At 55.1% G+C, this 17,477-nt stretch overlaps 1 protein-coding gene and 1 pseudogene across 2 annotated transcripts; one reads left to right on the top strand and one right to left on the bottom strand.

Annotated features, from left to right (window-relative positions):
- Nucleotides 1-3,064: 3,064 nt before the first annotated feature.
- Nucleotides 3,065-4,651, bottom strand: LOC116873266 (annotated as a pseudogene).
- Nucleotides 4,652-10,181: 5,530 nt separating this feature from the next.
- Nucleotides 10,182-16,859, top strand: KLF11 (Kruppel like factor 11). Of its 2 annotated transcripts, XM_032866832.1 has the most exons (5): nt 10,182-10,376; nt 11,532-11,641; nt 12,154-12,423; nt 13,633-14,596; nt 16,567-16,859. In XM_032866832.1, the coding sequence occupies exons 2-5, from the start codon at nt 11,639-11,641 to the stop codon at nt 16,842-16,844; spliced, it is 1,515 nt and encodes a 504-aa protein (XP_032722723.1). In that variant the 5' UTR covers nt 10,182-10,376; nt 11,532-11,638; the 3' UTR covers nt 16,845-16,859. The 2 variants fall into 2 exon arrangements, with proteins under 2 accessions (XP_032722723.1, XP_032722722.1); XM_032866831.1 differs by lacking the exon at nt 11,532-11,641.
- The last annotated feature ends 618 nt before the right edge of the window (nt 16,860-17,477 follow it).

Here is a 17,477-nt window from a genome sequence, read left to right on the forward strand (position 1 = left end):
GTCCGTGATTCATTAGTTTCCTGTAACACCCAGTGCTCATCACACCCCGTGCCCTCCGCAGGGTCCCTCCTGGTAAAGGAGCCCATCCAGAAGTGGGAGAGCGAGGAAGGCCCGGGGGGTGGGGGGCAGGGACTGGTGACATGGTATTTCCCGCTGCGGAGGGCAGGCTGGTGGCCCTCTCCCCTTCTGGCGAGAGCTGCTGAAGGCTCTAGAGCAGGAGAGCGCCCATGAGCCTCGAGAACCCCAGGACGGCCTTGGGGCCTCAGCATGAGCCCACCTGAGGCAGGACCCCTCCCAGCCTGGTGGACTTCTCCCCAGGCTGGCTCAGATCCCTCGCGCTGGGGGGCACACCCCTCGTGGGGCGCGGTCCGGGCACTTCCTATTACGCAGTCCTCTTCCCCGCTGGTGCAGAGGGAGCAAAGGCCATCTGTCCAAGAGCCAGAGGCAGAGCTATTCTTGTAAGAGGGAGCTGCCCGGGTTTGTGGGTCACCCATTACAAGAGGAGGTCCCCCAGGGCCTGACCACTATGGGGTTGGAGAGGAGCAGAGTTCACTGGGTGGGGATGAGGCAGCTGAGCAGGAGAGATACGGGGGCCACTGCACATGGAGGACAGAGGACTTGGGTCTTTTATTTTTTTAAATATTTATGTATTTGTTTGAGAGAGAGAGTGTGTATGTGTACACGGGCTGGGGGAGGAGCAGAGAGAGGGAGAGAGAATCTTAAGCAAACTTCTCACGGAGCTGGGAGCCCAATGCAGGGCTCGATCCCAGGACACTGAGATCATGACCGGAGCTGAAATCGAGTCAGACGCTTAACTGACTGAGCCACGCAGGCGTCCTGAGGACTGGGGCTTTTACGACGGGAAAGTTCCATTTTGTGTTAAGTCTTCGCTTCCTTCCGTTCCTTCACTGTGACCTTGAGTCGAAGTGTCCATGCACTTGGTCGTGAAGGGTCAGGCTCGTCCAAGGGCACTCCAGGCCCAGGTGATGAGGAGAGGAGGAAGAATCCGCATGTTCTCAGAGCGGGTCAGGAAGGGAGAGATGTGGTCCTGGGGGTCCCTGACGATACTGGGAAGGATACAGGTTTCCAACTGCACAAGGGCTAGGCTTGAGCACCCGAAGCTATTTCCTTACAGCATAGGAGCAAGAGGGCTCCGCAGGCTGTGGGACTTGAGGGCTGCAGATGGGGCAGATCCGGCATCCACCTGGGTCCCCTGAAAGTTGAGGGGTCAGCTCTGGCTGGCACAAAGATCCCCTTTCCTGGAAACCCAAACTCCTCCCTGTGGCTAACCAGAGCCTACAGCCCTAGGGGCCCTGGGTCCCCCACACTCGGACGCAGCCATGCTCCCGGCTCCCCGCAAGCCCCCACGCCCACTGGTCCAGCCACCTGGCACGCACGTACCATTCCCTAACCCACCTCTGCACACACGTACACACACGTGCGCTGCCTGAAAGCCTGTCCACGTCATCTCTCACAGCACATTATTTTTAAAATTTTGGGTAACAATTTTAAATTTACCAAAGAGTTGCCAAGATAGTACAGAGAGTTCTTGCATGCCGTCCGCCCAGCTTCCCCAGTGCCAGCATCTCACACGACCAGGGTCTGCCCACCAGAACTCAGAAACCAACACCGGGACAATACTACAGACTAAACCGACTTTATTTATTTGGAGTCTGCTAGTTTTCCCACCAATGCCCTTCGCGGTTCCTGGTCCCGTCCGGGGGCCACAGCGCAGTCAGTCCTCCTGTCTCCTTAGACTCCTGCAGTCTGGGACGGTTCCTCAGTCTCTCCTTGAATGTCATGACGTTCACCCCTGTGAAGAGTCCTGGCATTTTGCAGAGTGCCCTTAGGTTTGAGTTGTGCAACATACTCATGATTCGACTAGGGTTACGAATTTAGGAAAAATAACACAGACCTACAGTGCCCTGCTCGCCTCTCCTTGGGGGTCCATTACGCTGACACGACTTAGCCCCGGTGAAGGAAGCCCCCGCCCGCCCCCTGTGCTTGGTCACGTTTACAAGCTCTCCCCACTGTGAAGTTACCCTTTTCCCTTTCTGTACTGTGTGAGAAGCAAGTCACCAAGTCCAGCCCTCACTGCAGGGGAGAAGACCGAAACTCCACTCCCTGGAGGGAGTTCTCCTGTGGGTTACTGGGATTCTTCTGTATCAGACAACGGTCGCTTCCGTCGTGTTTGCTTAATTACAGTGCATTTTCCTTATCTCCTCTCTGAGAGCCTCAGAGCTGAGAGGCTAGAACAGCTCTGCCCACCAGACTTTGCTCTCCTGTTGCACCTGACAGACCTCATCATTGTCATTACTTTCCTTGTGAGCCTCCCGACCACGGGACAGGTTTCTAGTCATCATTTCGAGAGCACTCGGTATATAGCAGACACTTCTGCTAACAATCAACTCATTTAATCCCCACAACACGCCTTTAAGTAGATATTTTTACTATCCCCGTTTGACAGATGAGGAAACGGGCTCAGAGAGGTTAAGCAACCTCCCCAAGGTCACACAGGTAGTGAATGACCTCCAGGAGGGCGGGAACTGTGTCACACCCACGTCTCCCCAGTGGCTAGCCAGGCTTCATCAGGAACAGGCTTGCTTTGCAACAAAAACGGCAAAACCCCAGGCGGTTGTCTTGCTAACTGCCTCGGTCAAGTACCTCCTGCCTTCCTGCCCAGAGCTTTCTAGGGCCGCCTGCCCGCCCGCAGTGGCCAGCAGCATCAGCAGAGGCGTCACTCCTGCGCCCCCCTCCCCCACTCGCAAGTCCCCACCTGGCAGGAGGCGGAGGGAAACGCAATGAAGCCATTCCCCAGCCAGGAGCACTGAGCACCTGTCCCCCAGCTCTGCTGATGGCCAGGGCAGCCCTGCCCAGAGAGTGACCCAAGGAAGGTGTTCAAGAAGGGGCTCAGGACAAATCAGGGCACGCGGCGTTTCCTAAACTCAACCTGGCTAGGCGGTTCTTAAGGAAGAGTGAGCCCAGTCAGCGCCCGCCCGCTCTGCTTTCAGAGTCGCTGGAGCTCCCTATCAGGCTGGAGACAAGGGGGAGAAGAGAACAGTGATCAGTGGGACTGAAGAGAGGCCACATGGGGACACCGAAGAGGGTCACTGACGGCAGGCTGGGCAGAGGGGCAATCACAGCTAGCAGGGCCTCTGCCGGCAGTCCCCTGGTGCCTGGGGAGCAGCTGGCCATGGGCCAGGCACCTGGGTGAAGCTGGGCGGCTCCCTCTGGCTCTGCCGTGCGTGCGTGCACGTCTGGCCTGCGTAGAAAGGGCATCTCCTGCAAGGGGCTAAAACCCATTCCTGTGCTGAGTCAGGGGGCCGGCCAGCGCGGGGGACCACAGGAACAGGATAGCCTGACAGAGGCTCAGCCTGGCAAGCCCCAGAGGCAGGAGCGAGGAGCAGGAGGCAGGCTCAGGCCCCCGCAGGGCACTCACAAGTCCCCCCGTGGCATACTCCTCCACTGGCCACTCTGCCAACGCCCTGAGCCGCTGCTGGCCCTGCTGCCCATCAGGGCCGCTGCCAGCGCGGCTCTGGGTCGCTGCAGAAGCCAGGCTGGGAGCAGAGCCGGCTCCGGGCAGTGGGCCAGGTGGACGGGCTGGGTGGCCCCGGGGATACGTGGAACGCTGCCCTCCCAGGCCAGCCCGCCTTTTCCGCTGTTGTCCAGGGCCACACTGGCCTAAAAGGCTTTTTCCTGGGCTTTTCCCGGGAGAGCAGCCCTGGTGGGGGTGGCGGGGGGGGGGGGAGGTGTCATATGGTACAGGGTACCGAGTTGGCAGTGAGTCTGGAGGTGTGAGTTCTGGTAGCTTCTCTGTGCACCCCCGGAGGGTGATTCGGACAATCTCTGTTCTCTGGCTCTGTTCCTCTTCCCGTGAAACCAGGGCATTGGCCTGTATCCGTGGTTCTCATAGCCTGGTCTCTGGACCAGCGGTGTCAACAACATCTGGGAACTTGTTAGAAGCACAAATTCTCAGACCCCATCTGGGCCCTGCTGGGCCCAGCCGTCTGTATTCTGACCCTCCCCCTTCCGATGCTGCCCAGTATGAGAACTGCTGGCTTGGATCCTCTCCTGGTCTTTTCCCCAAGCTATTTCAGTCTCTCAGACGCCCGCTGTGTATGTGATGTGGCTATGGTGCGTTGTCAGCTCTGAGACGTGTCTTCCGATCCCTGAATGGCTACCACACACTTGTCCCTTAATGCTAGTTCCAGTCCCAGCTCCTGTGGGCAGCGGCCCCAGACCACTCTCCACCGGCTCTGTAGTTGGAGGGAGTCAGGTGTCCTCTACCCACTCTGCACCTGTGTACAGTATGTGCCCCTATCGCTGCATCGGCTCCTCCTGCCAAGTGGGACCTGAAGGCCAGGGGTTGGTCTCAGTCCCCCGTGATCCCGGAGCACCCAGCACACAGGGGTCTCCTTCCCAGCCTGCCTGGGCTCTCAAGGTCCCCCACCAAGTACCTACCCACTCCGAAAGCCTCCAGGGGCCCATCCTGAAGCTTTCCTTTGGGCAAGGTTCCAGCTTGAGGCCCATGTGACCTTTCTCCTGGAGCATGGAGGACCGACCTGTCCATGCAAACTGGTTCTCCCCCTTGGAAGGTCTGAAGACAGACCTTACAGGTGCCGCCTGGAGACACGCAGCCACTTGAGGCCATGATCAGCAAGGGCAGGAGCCAAGCAGCCCCTGCTTCCCCACTCCCTCCCCTTGTGTGTGTGGGGGGAGGAGCCACAGCAGGGCCCCCCCGCCCCACCACCCCAGCCCCACTTACAGGGACTCACAAGTGCTCTTAGCACCTATGGTCCAGACAGTCAGGAAAAAGTAGCAGGAGCAGGAGACTGGAGTCCAGGAGACGGGCTGTGCACCCGCAGGGTCCCGCTGGCTGGTGGCTCCCCTTCTCCAGCTCTTGGTCAGCATTTAGGTTAAGTCTCTGAACCCTCAGCCCACAGTCATGCAGCTAGTCGGTTTGCAGCATGTTCTTGTCCTTGTGAAGCTTCCAGTCATCAGGGAGCTCAAGGCAGGGGGAAAGAGAGAAGGATGGGACCCGGGGCCCACGGGGAGCCGGTTCCCCCCCCCATGTCAGCTCTGCTGCCCCTCCCCCAGCCAGCTCTTGGTTCCCAGTGGGGCCCTGGCCAAGGCTGAAACACTCGAGAGCTGGCAGAGGCCTGGGACTGCCAGTCAATGACCCGGGGGAGGGGTGCCAAGGGTCAGGAGGAGGACCAAGAGCGCTCCCCATGGGCCCTGCCTCCCAGACGCTGCCAGACCTGGGCCAGGGTGCCGAGGAATCGGCTCCAGCCATCGTTTCTGGCGTTGAAATCAGCTCCTCATCAGAAATCTGGGTTCTAGTTCTCTGCCATTTACTCCCTTTAAAAAAAAGAAAGAAAGAAAGAAAGAAATCTGCTCCTCCCAGTTCAACATGGAAAGGAGTCCAGCCCGCCCTGCAGAATCATGGCTCTCAGAGACAGAATGAGCCTCTAGAAACAACCAGAGAGTCCCAGATTTGGGCATTTCACAGACCACAAAATTTCAGAACCAATCTGGGGGGCTGCCAATGTTTTGTTTTCACAGGTTACAGCATTCTGTACCATCTGCCATTGCTACCTCTTCCTAAAACACAGACCGTTCTAACGAAAAAAAGAAAGGAGCGATCTAATCTCTGTAATAAATGATAGTCCTTAAATTGTACTTTACAACATGGGGTGGGGGGAAGCAACAAAACCATGACAACAAACTTGGTCATAGTTCGGGACTGATTAGAATCACAGAGCAAAGTCAGAAAACCGAGCTCAGGGAAGAGAAGGAGGCCTGCTTCAGGTCACTGAGCACTTGAATCCCCGGAGCTAGGACAAGAGCCCAATTCTTGGTCTAGGGTCACTCCAACAGTATGACTGGGCCCGCAGTGTGGCAGGCATTCGTCACTGTCCCTGGCTGAGTCAGCTCCAAATCCTTCTCATCCCACCAGGGCCCCTCCTGGGTAGATGCCTCCCACATCACCAAGAAGGCGGAGAATACGGGAACACGTTGGCCTGCCTTCCTCTCCAACCCAGAATCTTCCTGGATCTCCAGCCATTTCTCTCCCTTCCCATGTTCTCCCACAAGGCAATCCCTCCCTCCTGCACAGGGTCAACTTCCCTGTTGCGTGTCCCCCATCCTCCCCAACACACACTTCCCCCGCCTCCTCCCCCCTTTCCCCTCAGCCCCCCACCTCTGTCTTGCATCATTCACTTTTCTCCACTGGCCCCTTGTCTCCAGCATATAAACATCCTCACGTTTCTGTACTGTCTTTTAAAATTCCTTCCAGGGTGTCTGGGTGGCTCAGTCGATTAAGAGGCTGCCTTCTGCTCAGGTCATGATCCCAGGGTCCTGGGATCGAACCCCGCCTCGGGCTCCCTGCTCAGCAAGGATGCTGCTTCTCTCTCTGTCTGCTGCTCCCCCTGCTTGAGTATGCCTGCTCGCTCTCTCAAATAAATAAAACCCTTGAAAAAAAAAAAATTCCTTCCAAAGTTCAAAGAAAACGAAATCAAGATGGCTTTCAAACACACGAAAAACTCTGAAGGAAATTCCATCAGAGAAATGCAATATAATATGAATTCTCATTTTTTCCACTCAGCTGGGTAAAGGTCAGAAAACTTGAGAAGGCCTGGCATTAGTAAAGAAGCCGGGTACTGGCTTTGCAGTCCCTCGTTGGTGGGATAACTCGGCACAAGTTCACGCTTGGAGGAAAACGTGACAATCTTTCTAAATTTAAAATTGATGTACTTACACATAAGAAGCGTCAAAGCAGCTGCGTTCGTGGTGACCCTGAGTTGGAACAATCCTGATGTCGGTCCGCTGATGACTGGGCCAATGCCTCACAGCGTGTTCTGCAGCGAATTAATTCGGCTACAAGTGATACATGCTCGACCCCAAAGAGAACTGTAAGATTCTCCGGGTACAGGTGTCAGTACATGCAGAAGTCTCCTCTGGTCTCAGAAGCCACGATTGGGGTCTTCCTGGCTGGGCTCAGGGTGGATGGGGTGGGACTCTGAGGACACGACTGCTGTTCTGTTTCTCCATCCGGGTGCCGGTAACATCAAGCGTGTGGCTTGTACAGACTCAGTGAGCGGTACCTGTATGTTTCCATGTTTCCCGGATCTGTCCAGTGCTTCACTGACGTTTACCAAAAGGAAAAATGATAGAAAAGAAATGTAAAGGCAGCTGACCCGGCAACCCCATTCGTGGGAGGTGACCCTGTAGGTGTCCTCGCTCATGAGCAGACGATGATTGGAATCTCGTCCTGGCAAGTTAGGAGCCTGAACACCCCGCTGCTTTAACCAGGAGTAAAGTAAGTCATGACACATTCGTACAACGGAGCATCTCTTAACCCTTACAAAGCACAGGGCCCATCTCTGCGAACAGGGAGGTGACACGCTCTAAGACGTGTTGTGAAATCAGCAACCCGGGCTCCAAAGGCGCACAGAACACTATCCGCTGGGTAAGGGCATGTTTGCACAGACAGACTGGCTGGAAGGTCACACTGGAAGGTGGTGGTGGTCCGCTCAGGGGCAGTTGTCATGTCCACATCAGCCTGTCCACACTGTCTGAGAGCCTCAGTGCTGTCTCCGAGCAAATGAGTTGGAGTGGTCTTTAATTCACAAACATGGCAGTATGCCTCTGGGTCCCCATGGGACCAGCACCCGGGGGTGGCGGTAAGCACAGCCCCGTGGGCAGCTTCGTGGAGAAGCAGGATCTGGCTAGGGGGGAGGGGGAAAAAAGGAGGGGCCAGGAGGACCCAAGACCTGTGTGTCTGTCCCTAACCTGGGCTAGACAAAGGAAGGCTAGTTTCTCATGCTTGAAGAGCCCCAAGCCGGCCTGCCGTCCAGGTTCTCCTGTATTCCCGCCGTCCAGGGGCAGGCACAGAGTCTGATGCGGGAGAAGCTCATGTGCGGTCCTCATGGCCAGCAGCTGCCATCTCGTATTCAACAGAGACACGGCCGGCCCCGTGATGGGGCCACACTAATCTGGCTGGGATTTGCATCCAAGTCCGACTCCCAAGCCCTGCCCTTAGCCTTCTACTGAGCTGTCCTGCCGTGTGGGAGTCAGGGAGGGCATCCCTGAGGAGTACAGAGCCAAAGTGGAGAGGGGGTGCCATGTTCATGCAGAAGGCAGGCCCTGTGCAAAGCAGGACGGAGCGACTGGGCCCGACATTGTTGGGAGGCAGGGGCCGCGTGCACAGAGCTCTGTACTGGGGCAGTGGGGGCAGGACGGCCAGAACCAAAGGGACTCAGGGAATTGGTTGGCGCCATGTAGGAAGCTCTGGCCCAGGCTGGTCATGCAACATCACAGACTCTTGCCTAAGGAGCGAGGTTTAGTCCTGCAGCTACTTGGCTCCCAGCTGAGAGTTGACACACGGGTTTGGTACTGTCTCTCCTTCCAGAAGATCATTCTAGCAGTGAGATGAAGGGCGGATGATAGGCAGTGAGGCTGGAGGCAGTGGCAAACAACACAAGGGACAGAGGATGGTGGCCTGGGCCAGGCACGAGTGGGTGATGAGGGAAGCTAGTGGTCTGTGAGAGATTTAGGAAGAAGAAGGGCATGAAGTAATTGGCAAAAGGAACCATGTGCAGGAAAGGGAAGATTCCCTGGTGACTCCCCTCTCTGGGTGAAGCCTCAGGGTATCCGGTGATGCCCTGCCCAGAGATGAGAAATGCAGATTTGGGCAGACCGTGAGTTCAGTCTCAAGGACACAGAATTAGAGGTGTCTGCAGGATGTCCAAGTTGGGAGGGAGGGGCAGTAGGTGTTTTGCCTTCATTCATCCATTCAACCAATGGTTACCGAGTTCCTGCAGTGAGCCAGGCACTGGGCGGCAGTGGGGGGGGGGGTGTTTCGCAGTGACTGGGACAAGCTGCCAACCTAGGGAGGGGAGACAATTAAATAACTAAAGAAACAGAAAAGCAACAGATCCTAAAGGGTGCTGGAGTGGAACTGAAGAAGAAATGGAGAGTAGTTGGTTTGCTTACCCCTGTCCACCCAACCGAGCAGAACTATGAGGAGAAGCAGTACCCTGACCCCGGGGCCTCCCCTGCTGCCTTACCAGGAGACCCTATATGCTCTTGTGGCCTGTCCCTTGGGCCCAGGGCTCCTCTTGCCCAGAGCAGAGCCCCCACAGCGCAGGCATGGATCCTTTACCTAGTCCTGCAGTTTGCTTTTAGGGCGGAGGACGCCTCACAGTGGCCTCTGACCCTCAGCTGCGCCCACCCGTATCACAGCTCGGCCACCGTGGGCCCTGTGGGTGGATGCGGCATTGTCCCACGCTGAGCGGCAGGCTGGAGGGGTACACATAAACACAGCCTGGTCCCTGATCTTCAAAAACTTAGAGCTGCAGAAGAGGGTAAACCACACCCAGAGACAGGGGCAACCCAAGTACGCAGGGAAGAAAGATGCCAGTGCGTATCCCGCTCATTCAAGCCAGAGGACTTCCTGGAGGGGGTGATGCTTCCACGGAGTTGGGAAGAATGGGAGGGTGTCACCAGGTGCCTTTCAGATCTTGATTCACCCTACTCCCCTTAAAAGAGTGGAAAATGGGGCCCAGAGCTGCCTGGGAAGAGAGGTCAAAGGCAGACCCGCAGCCCTGGGAGCCTGCAGAAAGGAGCCATGGATGCAGAAACATCACCTGCAGCCAACCAGCTTTCCATCAGGGATGCACTCTTAGGAGCCAACCAGAGGTAAATTAAAAAACAAAAATAAAAACAAAAAACAAGCAAGCAGAACCTGCTGGGTTCCCTCTACCGGACGAATTCACTCCATGGGGACCTGTGCTTGGGCAGGTCGCGAGAGGGACCCCTTTAAGTGCGCCCCCCCTCCCCAGCCCCGGGACTTCCCCCCGCCCCATCTGCACCGCCCTTTCCTCCAGCAGCACCCGGCGCTGCCGCTGGGACCTTTCCCCTACTTTCCAGGGCCTCAGGCCCCGCCCCTCACTCCGACCAAAACACGTGCCGCATCCCGCCCTGCCAGATCACGCCGCGGCCAGGCTCCGATCACGCGGCTCCCCGTGGCGCCCATTGGTCGGCAGCGTAAAGCTCGGGCGCGGATTGGCTGACGGGCACCCGGCCCCGCCCCGGCGGGGCGCGGTGTATTTTGGTTTGCTTTCGCGCCACGCCCCCACGGCCGCTCCCTCCGCGGCCGCCCCGCCCCTCCCGCACCGCGAGGGCCGCGCCGGGGCAGAGCGGCGCGGGCGGGCGGAGGCTCCCGCCGGCTGCAGGGGCTCCGGGTCGCCGCCTCCCGCGGCGCACGTGCGGCTGCAGCCGTGCGCCGAGCTCCCGCCCCGCGGCTGCTTTGTTGCCTCTGGGCCGCCGGCACCATGCACACTCCGGGCTCCGCGGGCCCGGGCGACGCGCGTGCGGTGAGTGGATGCCCATATGAGCGAGGGGCGAGGCGGGGACGTGCCGCCTGTGCGGGGCTCGGGCGCGGAGGAGGGCAGAAATGCACGGGGCTTTGTGGCGGCCGCGCGGTGCGGGGCCAGAGCCGGCCACAGAGCTGGGAGGGGCAGGGGACGCGTCCGGCCGGCCGGGGGTGTGTGCCCCGCGCCGCCCTACGCGTAGCTTTGTCTGGCGTTTCCGCAGCGGCCGCCGGCTCCCGGCGCGGGGCTATTTCCAGCCATGACGTCACCAGGCCGTGTGAGGAGGCGGCAGTTGGGCGGGGCACGGCTGGCGGGAACGCGGCACGCGGGCGGCGGGGGTGCGGCGAGCGGGCGGTGGAGAGGGAGAGGGGGCGGGGCAAAAGCTGGCGGGAAGGCGCTGCGGGGGGCGGGGCAAAGCTGGCGGGAAGGCCAAAAGGCGATGGGTGGAGGCAGGAGGCGGGGCCAAGCTGGAGAGACGGCGGGGGGCGGGGGGGGGCAGAGCTGGGAGGAAGGCCTTATATAGGGGGCGGAGCAAGTTCTTATGGAGGGGCGTGGCAGACCCGGAAAGGTGGTGTGTTGGGGCAGGGGCGGGGTAAAGTTGGCGGGAAGGCGCAAGCGGGGTGTGGGTGTCCTGGGGCCAGGTGGGGCACTCTTCTTAGTCGTAGCCCTCTGGTGTTGGGCCTGAGGGCCCCGGGAGTGAGCTGACTGGTTAGACCTAGGACTTCTGTCCTTGAGACTGCCGGGCCCTGAGTGCCTGAGAGAGAGGTGTGGGAGCCCTGTGTGCCTCCAGATCTGCCCGTGGTGGTCCAGGGAGGAGGCGACAGCCCCATGTCTGTGACCTCAGGGTTCCGAGGCCCCGGCTGTGGGGCCACAGTGGCACTTTAAAGTGCCCGCACTTGGAAAGGCAGGCACTTTACCAGCGTGCACTGCAGAGGGACCTGGTGGGGACGGAGGGATTTGATGTTCGCTGGGGCAAGCCAAATGGAAACAGATCTTTATAGATGTAAAGGGTCTTTGGGAGGACATCATTTGATTCCAATCACTTCTTTCCACCCCTCCCACCCCTGCTGAAAAAGGATGCTTTGACACAACAGGAAGGACAACTGTCTCTTGGGCTGTGCTAGCTTTTTAAAATTCTTCTTCTTATCTCCTTGCTAGCCCTGTGGCAGTGAGGAGTGACTGTTCCTGAGTAAGGAACAAGGCTTAGCCAGCATGGGCTCCCCCTTCTTGGCGCTGATAGAGTTGAGCCACTGGAAAGTTCTGCCATGGTAATGCCCTGACTTGAGAAGGCTGTGCTGAGTGCCTCAGAGTTGCCAAAAATGCATCTGTAGGGACGCTTTTCTGCCAGCTTTGCCAACTCTGAAGAGCCATGTGTCCTCTCAGCCAGCTGAAGGCTTGGAGCTGGTGTCCGTTTCTTCTCCCAGCTGGACAGTGTCACACTGGCCACTTTGGCTCATACCTCCGGGATTAAAGTCTTTAAACGATCATTGCTGAAGGAAAACACGAACTTAACTTTTCTTAAGAGTCAGGGTTTTCCATGGAAACTGCTTGCCAGCCATGTCCAGTCATAGTCACTCTTCAGAACTCTGGCTTAAAAGTGAAATTGTCGTCAATGTTCTGTTGACGTGTTTTCCTAGAATACAGAGCATGTTGTGTGTTGAGCTTCGTGTGTGTGTCATGTGCACAGTGCAGGCGCTTGGTGTACGTACCCACGTGTCCATCAGGGGTACCCTGCCTGTCTCCCCTGGACTGAGAAGCCTTTGTGTTGTGTCGCCTTTAGGTGGACATCATGGACATCTGTGAGTCAATCCTGGAGAGGAAAAGGCATGATAGTGAAAGGTCTACATGCAGTATCTTGGAGCAGAATGACATCGAAGCAGTTGAGGCTCTTGTTTGCATGAGCTCCTGGGGTCAAAGATCCCAGAAAGGTGACCTGTTAAAGATAAGACCCCTCACACCTGTCTCTGACCCTGGGGACGTCACCAGCACTGTGCATGTGGACACAGCCACGCCTGAGCTACCAAAGGACTTCGACTCTTTATCGACTCTGGTAAGAAATGGGGAGAAGAGCATTTTATGTAGTGACTAGAGTGTGTTAGATGAATGTGCTGAAGACGTGGGTCCTGAGGGTGAAAACTTCTACTTCTCGAAAATACGTTCTTTCCATTAATAGATCATAGCTTGCAGCCCCAGTGCTGAAATGTTCGTAGGGGGAAATCTACAGAGTGATGTGAGAAAGTGAAATGTACTCGCTTCCCTGGGGAACTGTAGGGTGGGGGATTGGCTTCCCCCAGGTGACTCAGCGTGGGATCAGGATACACGGGTGACAGCTAGAAGCGGCCCGTGCTTTGGCATCAGCCATAATTAGCCGGGTTGCAATCCTGGCCTCTTCCTCCCTGGAGAACCTCACTTCTTACCTGTGTGAGCTGAGTGCAGTCAAGCCCGGTTTGTGTTTTTGTCTTCTTAACTTGCCAGAGCTACAGAAGCGTTGGGAGAGATTGCTTCTTCGCTTGGAGAAACTGAGAACGGGCTAACAGATGTGAAAATTAGAATCTGATTGTCTTGGGCTGGAGGCTTGCCCTGGAAGGAGTGTGTGGAAAGTGGGCTTGGGGAGAGGGATGAGAAGGGACTTGTGGGCATGGGGGAGAGTTGTTCCAATAGTGGGCCAGAAGCTCCTGGCAGACTTACTTGGCACTGAGCTCTCCCACAGGGAGGCTGACAGTAAGTGGGAGCAGGAGAGGCTTGGTTCACTTAGAGCCACTGGTTAGAGCATGGCCTTTAGAGGATCATTCTGACGGGTTTTTACCTGGCATCCGGTAGGCACTGCGTAAGTGTGTGTTAAATGATTAGCACTGGGATTTAAAAAAAATAAATAAATAAATAATAAGGTTTGAGAATCAAAAACTATTGTGAAAAGCTCTTATTTTGAATATAAATTTGCTTCCTCATTTGGGGTTCTTGTACTTCAGTTGCTCATTTCAGTAGCTGTGGAAGCCCAGGGGTGGAACTGATTCTTAAAATTAAGCAAATGGTTTGGTTTGGGAGCGAACAGGAAATGGGGAGAAGCCTAGAAAGTGCAGTCCTTCATGTGGTCTGGAAATCCACTGGGTGCCATCGTGAGCAGGCACAGACGAGTCTTTCCTACATAATTTTTAAAAGGCATGAGGGGCACGGTGATCAAATTAAGTCCTTTTAAAATTTAACCACAACAACCTTTTCACATGGTTTTTTTTGTTTTTTTTGTTTTTTTTTTTTAAAGTGCATGACTCCTCCTCAGAGCCCTGATCTTGTGGAGCCATCGACGAGGACACCTGTTCCTTCCCAAGTAACTGATTCCAAAGCATGCATGGTCAAGACCATCACCCCAGCTTCTGCTGGGGCAGCCAAAGTGCTGAGCAGGAAGGCAGAGAGGGGCCTTCCGGATCTGAAGACAGAGTCACTGGAGCCAGCCTCCAGTAACCCCTGCAGGCCCATGGTGACAAGTGTCATCCGCCACACTGGGGGATGTCCTGCTTCTGGTCAGATGCCTACTGCCCAGATTCCAGAATGCCAAATTTCTGTCAACAGAGAAGGAGAAGCACAGTTTCTGGGACATCCTGAAGCTTCGCTGGGCACACAGCTCACAGACAGTCTACTGAACACTAACTCAGTGTCGTGTCAGCCTTGCTTGCACAAGTCTGGTGGCCTGGTCCCCGTTGACAAAGGCCAGCCGGCAGGGTGGCCTGTCGCAATTCAAACCTGCTCACCAAAGAATTATGAAAGTGACTTGCCAAGGAAAGCCACCCCTCTGATTTCTGTCCCTGTCCCCAGTTCCCCTGTCTTTTGCCAAATGATCCCTGTGACTGGACAGAGTGGCATGTTCTCAGCTTTTCTGAAACCTTCTCCCCAAGTGTCTGCAGGGACTGTCAAACCCATCCTTCCCCATGCTGCTGCAGTGCCCCAGCCTGTGTTCGTGGGACCGCCTGTGCCTCAGGGAGCTGTGATGCTGGTCCTACCCCAGGCAGCCCTCCCCCAGCCTGCCACCTCGGCGTCCAGCATCGTGGCTGTGGGGAATAGCAAGTTCTTGCCCCTCGCCCCTGCCCCAATGTTCATTGCCTCCGGTCAAAACTGTGCCCCTCAGGTAGACTTTTCCCGAAGGAGAAATTATGTTTGCAACTTCCCAGGTTGCCGGAAAACCTACTTCAAAAGTTCCCACCTCAAGGCTCATCTTCGCACCCACACAGGTGAGTTTGAAGGCTGGTGGGATGTTAGAGCTCCAGAGCCTGTGGTGAAGAACCACACGCTGAGCCTTCCTGGGGTGGGAGGGAAACATAAGATCCCCCAGAGAAGGCGGAGGGCTGGCTGTTTTTCTTTGGTTCCGAAAAGCCTTCAGAGTCTTATAGGGATTGGGATTAACATTAGTGCAGCCATTATTGGTTTTTCTAGAACATGCCATCCGCTCATCCCAGTAGGTAAAATGTGGTGTAGTTCTAGGATTGTGGTCCCTTTGGTAGGTTTTTAGGGTCATGCTCATGTTGCCCCTTTTGTTTATGTTGGGGTAGATTCCTCAGTCTTTCTGCATTTTAGAAAATGTTTTTTTCTGCGTTTTAGAAAATTCATATTCAAGAAACATCAGTGTAACTTACTTTGGTTCACTATGGGGAAAGGGCTCTAAAGCATGGAAAAGTTTGAATTCAAAAATGTGCGAACTTGAAGGGGATGCGGTGTTCTTATGTTGGGAATGTATCGTTTCTAATTCAGAAGGAGAAGTCATCCAAGAAACTGTGACTTAGTAATACCTTTATTATCTCGTCAGCCTGCTCCGAGAGGATTTTTGGTGATGAGAGAAATAGTCCCTGTCCAGTTAAGGTAGCCACCAGCTGGAATGTGGACAGTGTGACTAAGGAAGTGACTTTTTCATTTTCGTTAAATTTACGTTTCTGCAGCTCCCGGGGGCTGGCGGCTCCGTGTTTGACCGAGGTCTGGTAGACCATCGGCCTTCATAGGTCCCGTTAGCATATTTCAGATGTCCACGGCTCTCTTGTTCGGCTGTTTTGTTTTTAAGGCTCCTGTGGTTAAGGAGTCTGTGAAACTCACCTGTCAGAGGCTGACACCCAACACGTAAGTTGTAAGCACAGTAGTAGGTCACACAGTCTGTAGTAAGGACGTGTGTCATGAACCTGGTCGTGGAACCCCCTTCCACCAGAATGTCTGCTAACGGCCTGTAGGACAGCAGTGAGTCCCTGTTGTGTTGTCTTCCAAAATGCACTTCAGATCGGTGCGGGGCTTGGAGCTCATTAGAGCTCTAATCGTGCTGCCTCCCACTCAGCCAATGAAACAAGAGTCTAGTGGGACGCCTGGGGGGCTCAGTGGGTTAAGCCTCTGCCTTCAGCTCAGGTCATGATCTCAGGGCCCTGGGATCGAGCCCCGCATTGGGCTTTCCGCTCAGCGGGGAACCTACTTCCCCCCTCTACCTGCCTGCCTCTCTGCCTACTTGTTATCTGCCAAATAAATAAGTAAAGAAATAATAAATAATAAATAATAATATAAGAAAAATAAATAAAATCTTTAAAAAAAAGAAATAGAGTCTAATCTCTAATCTAATAGAGTCTAATAATCTCTATTAAAAAGTGACTAAGCCACCCAGGCGTCCCTAAGGGGCTCCACTTGAGGCAGGAAATTATTCCTTTCAAGAATCTTACCCCCTACCGCAAGCTATAACAACGAGAGGTTTATTTTTATTTAAAAATACCTTTTGAGAAGAGCCCTGGTGGTGTAGCCCATTGGGCACCGAGCTCTCGGTTTCAGCTCCGGTCGTGATCTTGGGGCTGTGGGATCAAGCCACGCGTCAGACTTAACGCAGAATCTGCTTGAGACTCTCTAGCCCTCCCCGCTGCACGCTTGTGCACACGCTCGCGCACACACCTGCACACACGCACGCGCGCACTCGCTTTCAAATGGGTAAATCTTTAAAAAAAAAGAAAATTCGGAAATGTGAGATTAGCTTGACATCTTTGGGCCCTGACTTACATCTCAGGCGCGGCAACAAGAAGTGGAGGATTTCTTGACATCCGGACAACTCGGTGCGGGAATTACAGGATGCGACTTTCTCAGAGTTTGACGAACAAAATTTAAAAACGTCATGAGTTCGTTCCCCAGCTCCGGAAGCTGCCGAGTGTTTACGTTTCCTTGAACGTGTGTTTTCTCCCCTTAGGAGAGAAGCCTTTTAACTGTAACTGGGACGGCTGTGATAAAAAATTTGCTCGATCCGACGAACTGTCTCGCCACCGCCGAACTCACACCGGGGAGAAGAAGTTCGCGTGCCCCGCGTGCGAGCGGCGCTTCATGCGCAGCGACCACCTGACCAAGCACGCCCGGCGCCACGTGACCACCCGGAAGGCCCCGGGCTGGCAGGCGGAGGTGGGCCGGCTCAGCGCGCTCGCCTCGGCCGAGAAGCCGGGGGCTCCGGGGGCCGTGCCGGCCTCCGCCTGAGAGCTCGGCCGGGGAGCTGCCCGGCAGTTGGAGGAGGCATTTTTCAGGATTGGAACTGATGGCTTTCTCTCCCCCCCAAAATGGGGGGATGGGTGTTGCAGGAGAAGCGGGGAGCTGGTTCTGATGAAAGTATGTTAACCTTTTCCTTTTTTGGTTGGGACCCTGTTCAATCTCTTTGGTAGTTTCAGAAGTTTTTTTTTTTTTTTTTTTAAGAAATGGAAGAAAATTGGATCATCTGAATCACCAGCATTCAAACCGACATTTCGGCAATAAAGTTTACAAAATCTGGATTTTTACAACCTTTCTATTCATGTTTTGTAGAACTGAGACAGGGTACTAATTTTTATACTGTTTTTTATTACAATATTTATATTGTTGGTGTTCCAACCACCAATTTCTAGATAGGTGATTTTACAGTCTTCTTTTCAGTGTTCAACAATGGTTTTCATAATAACTCTACTTTTGGTAAATTTGGCACATTATTCAGCCACAGAAAAAAACAAAACCACGAGTCTGTCATCAGGCCTTTTAGATCTACGAATTTTTTAGAACCAGAATTGGTTGAATAGGGGATTCTTAAATGAGGGGGGAAGGAGGGGAAGAACTTGAGTTTAGCTTTTTCATAGCATTTTC

The sequence above is a fragment of the Lontra canadensis genome, unplaced genomic scaffold (genome assembly GCF_010015895.1).
Source record: "Lontra canadensis isolate GAN:19392208 unplaced genomic scaffold, GSC_riverotter_1.0 scaffold32, whole genome shotgun sequence".
Taxonomy (NCBI): domain Eukaryota; kingdom Metazoa; phylum Chordata; class Mammalia; order Carnivora; family Mustelidae; genus Lontra; species Lontra canadensis.